Raw genomic sequence first — 7354 nt, forward strand, 5'->3', positions numbered from 1 at the left:
TCATGTTTTGTTTTATGCTGTCCAAGTTGCATTCTTTGAAAATTTTAATAAATATTTAAAAATATTCTTTTAGCTGGAGATATATATATTAATAAATTAGATGTAGTCTTATTACATTAATATTTTTATATTAAATGTATTCTATATTAGTAGTGTGATTTGTGAAAATAAGACTGTATATTAACTGTTTTAATGCAATTTTATTTGTGAATTATGTGTTTTTAACATAATTTATAATGATACATCATTTTGATACAATGCAACATTATTTTATTTAACTTTGGGTAAGATCTTTAATGAGGTGCACATAAATAAATGATGTAAAAAGTGGGAGCTTGATATGAAAAATCAACATTGTATAGTTTTTTTTAAAAAAAATCAGTTTTGCACCATTTAATTATTGTTTTTTTTTAAAAATTTAAAAAAAAAATATTTTGCCAAAGTTTGAACTTTTTGCAATGATTCTTTTCTATGCATAAAACTTAAATTTCTCCTTTACATTTCATCTTGTTATTGCAAATTTGCTCAAATAGTTCCTAAGGAAAATAATTGTATGACTTTCTTACAGTTGGATTTCTCAAGAACTATTTGACCAATTTCCTTCAAATTTTATGTTTTGCCACTAGATATAGATTCTTTAAAATGATCAGGGGTGATTGCATACCTGCCAACTCTCCCGCATTTTGCAGGAGATTTTATTTTCATAATTAAAGTGGTAGTAAATATATACTATTTTTTCTTTTATAAATTTAATTTTTAAATGATTTTGATCACCACTATTCTTACAAAAATTAAGCTTATATATTAATATGCGTTACTATCATGGTTGTCACCACATCGAGATCCAACCATCCCAAGGGAAGGTTGTGCATCCAGGGTCCAGTAGTGAGCGTAGGGTCGTTGGCTGAAGCCGAGAGTAAGTCGCGACTCGAAACTCACTGCTGCTTAACAGTTGCTCTGTCCCGAATCGAGAGTAGGGCAAGTACACTGTACCATGTTACGACCTGAATTGAGAGTAAGGCGTAACCCGACTCAACTTTAACTTTTTTCAGTTACACTGTCCTGAATTTAGAGTAAGGCAGGTATACTGTATTTTCATCATATTATGTCCTGAAGCTGAGAGTAAGGCATAATACATCAAATTAACTGCTGTCTACAGTGTTTCACTGTAGATTTAATTCCACTCCTACAATATCTTCAGTTTTCAAATAAGACCTTCAACTAACTTCTATTTGCAGTGCTACACTGTCCTGAATCGAGAGTAAGGCAGGTACACTGTAAATTAATTCCTAAATTCACTTAAAATCAATATCTTCTCACTTCTACATCAAGATCAGCAGCCAGCGTGCTCAGCCAATCACCGGGCAGCTAACATCAGACCACGCCCACACCTCCTTTTCTTCTCTCCTTCTTTCCTGCCAATTCAGATGCTACTATTTCAGATGTAACAATTCATATGGAAAGGTAAAAGGCCCCTTCGGGGCCTAAACGCCTTGACAAATTTGTGATGACGATGACGATCATGGTTGTCAGAAAATTTGCACCGCAAAAGAAAGATCATCGGAGTACCACCGGCTCAGCTACCCGATTCCTGAGAATAGTGAAGGAATTACAAGAACTCTTAATAGACGAGGAGTTAGTTTCGCTGCTCCAATCCCTTCTCCCAGCTCCCAAGACCTAGACTCGGAGATACGCCAACCAAGACGACCACAGATTTTCATCTGTGGAATACTACTCATTTTGAACTTTACGTCACTAGTCACCGTTGCCCTAGGGCAAATTTTCAGATGAAGAGGTCAAGTGCCCGCTGACGCGGGCAGGTACCTCACCAAATCCAGATCGTCGTCATGGTTGTCAACTTAATTTTTTTCAAATACAACGTATTTGTTTGCTTAAACTTGAAGTTTTAATACCACTGGGAAAAATGATAATGGAAGGGATTAAAAGTTGGCACGTCTGTGATTGTATGTCTGGTTTTTCATGTCATTCTACCAAATCTAAAAATTAGAAGTATTGCATGCAATATTTCAGAGAATCTCAAGACCATTAATTCACGGACTTCAGCAAATCAAAAATTTGTAATCTGACAAAATTTTCACAGTGTTCTGCAATCTATAATTTAAATTTTGAAATTTTAGCAAAATTCTGTTTGCGAGACATTTATATACGCCTGATTCAACTCATTTGATTGTTTTTATTTGGCAGATTTTTGCAATTTTGAATTTATGAAACTGCAACTGCTTTCACAATCCACATTCACACAATTTTAATATTAAGGGTCAATTTTCATATTTACTTCATTTAAAAATTAAAACTTGTGATTAATATTCACACAATTTTAATAACCGATAGCTCGATTTGTATTCACACGTTTTTGAAATCAATATTCCAATTTGTGTTCGCACGAGTTTATAATCCAGTGTCGCAATTAGTATTCACGCATTTTTAAAATCCAATAGCTGATTCTTATTCACTCGTTTGTAAGATTAAACATTGATTTTTCTATTTATGCCTGATTTAGAACTTACACACACGGCGATTCATATTCACACAATCTAAAAACCATGCATCATGATTTCTTTAATTTGATTTAAAAATGCTTTACGGCAATTTATATTTTCACGTTTTTAAAATCCGATAACCGATTCATATTAATGCATGCGATTGTGTGCCTTCCAATTCGAAATGTTTCCGACTGTTATGAAGTAAAATGATAAAATAATAATAACTAAAAAAAAATTGTGGATCTTAGATAATCTTCAGATAAATGACTTTTATAATTGTGTGCATAAAATTTACATTCACTTAAAATACTCTCATAACGTTAAATCACCAAATTTTCAACCTCTTTCCTGACCAAGCTATTGTGACCATGTTTCCCAAATTGCAGCTATCCTCCGTATTCTGAGGATCAGAAATCCAAATCCATCAAAAAAAGTATATTTGTTTAAGGAAAGTATGTTTTTGTGTCTTATTTTGGAACATAAAATAGCGTATACATTACTTAATTAGCCTATTTTTGGGGTCACCCAATCAAATCATTAAGATTGAGTCCTAGTATGTGTATATTTGACCGCTATATCAAAAGTTATTCTGGGTGTTTCTTTTTTTTAGACACTTTATATCTTTGTCATTTCTGTACATTTCATTTTATATGTTAACATTGACCCTTGATGTTCAAATATCATACTTCAAATATATAAAATAATATAGTTAAAAACATTCATTCATTGTTTAATTCTTCAAACTACTTTAAATATTTTAAGACTTTTAGGTTTTTTTTTGTTAAAATTATTTTAAGTTTTATTGGTACTATTTTTAATTTTATTAAGTATTGAACTATCTCTGCAAACTGCACTGATATCTGTTTTATTTTGCTTTTTTTTTTCAGTTTAAGTCTGAAAATTTGAAGCTGCGCCACTTAAATGAAACTCTTCGACGAGAAAATATGAATCTCCGCCAGGAAATCATGAGAAATTCATCATCAGACTCTGCCATTCTTATAGATAAAGAAACTTACACAGAAATTAAGCATGTTTTTGAAAAATTTCAAAGATTCTTTAAGTTGATGAAAGATAATGGGTAAGTGTTATTAAAAACTAAGAAAGCATTTTATTTAAGTAGATTTTTGTTCTGAAATTTTGTAATTACTGTACTGTGATTGAATTATAATTTATTTTTAAATTTAATTCTTGATCATCTTTTTCATAGTAGTGACAAATTTCAATTTTTTCTGCATTTTTTATTTTTTATATAAATGTTTAAGCATGAAGTTGAAATAAATGAACATTTATTGAATGGAAAATATAAAATATTTTTCTCATTTGTTTCATCAGAATTGGCAAATTTTTACAGATTTTTGAAGATTATTATTTTAAGTTGTGCACATTATGTCTTTATCTCAGAAGGGCAAATAATAATGTCAAACATAAAGAGAAAAACTAATCAGATTACATTAAAACTGGTACAAATTTGGTTTCCATATAAAATCGATTTGTACTATAATAAAAGATGTATGGCAATTTAGTTTTACTTGATGGCCTAAGAATTAATATTGTAAAAACTGAACTTTATTATCAGATAATTAAATTATTATTTTAGAAATACATTTAAACCCTTGTATAATAATCCTGGGTTATAGTGCACACTGTATCGTACACACAGGGATTTTCAGCCCGAACTTCTATTTAACTAATGTTAATTCATATACCAGGCTGTCTGCTGGTCACAAAAATGTTCTTTACCTTCATTCCAAATTCGATGAGATTTGATCAAATTAGTTTTTAGGCTACAATTTCTTTAAACTAAACTCAGCGGCGCGACAGCCCTTAAGGGCTAAGGCCTACTGTGCCCATCTCAGTTTTCTTGGGCTCTGGGGTGCAGGAGCAGATGTTCTGGTCAGGTAGACAGCCGAACGCGGAACCCCCAGTGTTTAGTTCCCAAGCATGCTTGGTACTCATTTATCGACCCACTGAAGGGATGAAAGGCTGAGTCAGCCTTGCCCGGCCCGAGGATCAAACCAGGGACCTGTGGCGCTCAGCCATCGGGCGTCACAATTTCTCTAATGAATCTGAAATCATGGCATAGGATTTAATTTCTTAAAAGGATTGGTATTTAACAGAGGGGAGGTATTTATTTAAGATTAACATCTATGGTAGGCATCCAATATAAGTATACAGTTTACAACTGAGAAATTAGTAGTACGTTTATAGTGGTTTCAAAAAAATTTTCACAGTTTTTTTTTAAAAAATTTTTTTAAACTTTTGGCCTGTGTGATATGTTCAAAAGTATATATTAGGACTTTAAATTAACAGTAAAGTAATGCTTAATGCACATTATAAAAAAGGAGTATTTAGAAAATTTAAAAATGATTAACTTTTAAATATTTCATTATTGGTAGGCAACCACTTAGTTATATAGAGTACAAATGTTCGGATTAAAAATTTTAGAAGAAAATTTTGCGGTAAGAAAACTCAGTAGTAAGAAAACTTTGTAGTAGAGAAACTCTATAGATAATTTATAAAGCAAATTGTGTACAATTGAAATCACTATTTCCAACAATACTTTTGAACGTTCTTTAAATGATTTTGGATATAGCAAACAATCGTTTAGGGTGGACTTATTGCTGGAATCTGCAGATGGTTCAATGTAGCATGATTCCCCTGTACTGTTTACTAAAAGTCATGAACTAAAATACTATGTTTTTTAGTTAGATATATAGTTTAATATTAGACGTATTGTGTAATGGTTTTTTATTATTGTCATGATTCCTTTTTCTAGATTATGGGACTTGGTATCAACAATTGGAGTTGCTGAATATGAAAATACTAGATTAAAAGCTGTGCCCAGTGAGTCAAAAGTATGCTTTGTTGAAAAAGTAGACGTTCCTCCTGATGGATGTCCAAGTAATGGTCCTATTCTCAAACAACAACGTAACTGCTCTTGTCACAATCCAGCTTGCATTTCAAACCAAAAAGCTGAAAAAGAAAACAATGTATCCATTGTGAATCAGGCTCAAAAATTTACCGAGGAAAGAGTGCAGCTGAAAATGGACAAAGCAAAAGTTTCCAAAGTATTTAAAGATATACGAGAAACTTACACAAACTGTGATTTTGGGAAGCAGGTGCCCCCACCTCATAGATCTACTCGTAAGTATTCATTGGGAGATGTGCAAGCAGGTTCAAAATCTTTTCCTACGACTAAGCCTCTGTCATTGAAATGTGTTTTGAATAGAGATATTCCTGATAAATTTATGCAAATCCAAACTCGTGAAGATTTTTATGAAGCAATTAGAAGTGAAATGGAAAAAATAGAATGTGCTTGCCAACTGCATACGGCACCAAAATCGCCAGACAAGAGTAGTCAATCTGTAAAGAACCAAACCAATGTAAATAATAAAGGTTTCTTCAAAAATGTTTCTTCTCAGACTGCTGCTGTTGAGTCACTTTCCAATTTCAAGGGCCAAAACATAAATAATGGAAGTGCATCCTCTGGTGCTTCACAGAAAAATGTGGAACAGTCAAACAGTCCAAGTTCTGCCATCAGAAAGGGAATCTCCCTTAAACGAACATTGAGCTTAGTATCACGTGAGTGGGATGAGCATGTCAAAAAAAACTTTCCCGATTGCAATATTGAGCAACGAGGGACAGCTGCTGGTGCTGAAGGTTCTAATTCTATTCTGGTTAATCCAGGCTATTTCAAAAGTAGATCTAGTAAAGATTTAGCTATCACAAAAGATATATCAACTCCAGCTCCATCACAAGGCACTTCCAAAAGTACTTCCAGGAAGACTGTTAACTTATTTTCTAGTAATTCTGTTGAAAGTGAGCATTCAGTGTTCCCTGATGATGAAATCGAGTCTTGGGAATTTCCTGACGAACAGAAAGGCAAGATAAAATCCACTCAAACACCCTCTAATGTAGACAGTTCGAGCAAAAGCTACTTGGAGTCAGTAAGTGATGCTTCTACTGACAAGGATGTAAAGTCTTTGTCAGGATCAGAACTGTATGAATCTGTCAAAAGTGATTCCGTGAATTCCAGAAGTAGCAATAAATCCATAGCTCAAAAAGCTGTTAGTGTATCCAGTGGTAATCCTGGCGATGCAAAGTTTGCCAAAGGTGATTCTGTCAATTCCAAAAGCAGCAATAAATCCAAAGCTCAAAAAGCTGTTAGTCAATCCGGTGGTAATCCTGGTGTCATTAACTCTATGGAAGGTGATTCGGTCAATTCAAAAAGTAGCAATAAATCTAAAGCTCAAAAGGCTACTAGTGACAGCGGTGGTAATCCTGGTGTCATAAACTCTGTCAAAGTTCCAAGCTCTACAGTTTTGTCTTATGAAGTGGTATTGTCCAATAACTCTTCCAAATCGTCCAAGAGGAGTCAGAAACAAAGGAAAAGTTCTAATCAAAACGCATCTGGTGGGAGAAAGACTGAAAAAGACAATGTTTCTAGCTCCTCTGTGCCATCATTAAGTGATATTACTACTGTGTCCTCTCATAGTTTGAATACTGACTCAGTGATGGATCAACTATCTGAAAGTGAGAAAGGGCTAAGTTAATAACTGCCCCAACATAACACTGACAATAAATTTGTTTTATATTTTAAATTCTTTATTGTGAATAAACAAATAAATTTTCCTTTGAATCTTACAAAAATGTGAGTTATTCTTTGATTAGAAATGTCTATTTAAAGGGCAAATTAGTGTGAAATATTTTCATACTAACAAGTAGGGGAGAGGGGGGTAAAACCGGGTACCTCGAATTTGGCAAAATTAGTTTTACTATCAGACGAACTCAGAAATACTCTTTATTAGTCGAGAAGGACCCACCATATTAGTGGTGGCATATTGCTATTG

The 7354-nt window shown here is 33.1% G+C and overlaps 1 protein-coding gene across 4 annotated transcripts in view; it reads left to right on the forward strand.

The window, feature by feature from the left end:
• The window catches only part of LOC107451153 (uncharacterized), a 29601-nt gene extending 22447 nt beyond the window's left edge, over positions 1-7154 (forward strand). For all 4 annotated transcript variants that reach the window (XM_016067166.3, XM_043052159.2, XM_016067167.4 and 1 more), the window contains 2 exons: positions 3392-3582; positions 5281-7154. In XM_016067166.3, coding sequence (XP_015922652.1) covers positions 3392-3582; positions 5281-7057 — 1968 coding nt within the window. In that variant the 3' untranslated portion in view covers positions 7058-7154. The remainder of the gene's footprint in view (positions 1-3391; positions 3583-5280) is intronic.
• The last annotated feature ends 200 nt before the right edge of the window (positions 7155-7354 follow it).

Source organism: Parasteatoda tepidariorum, chromosome 4 (genome assembly GCF_982258835.1).
Source record: "Parasteatoda tepidariorum strain Cologne lab strain chromosome 4, Ptep-v5.0, whole genome shotgun sequence".
Lineage (NCBI taxonomy): Eukaryota > Metazoa > Arthropoda > Arachnida > Araneae > Theridiidae > Parasteatoda > Parasteatoda tepidariorum.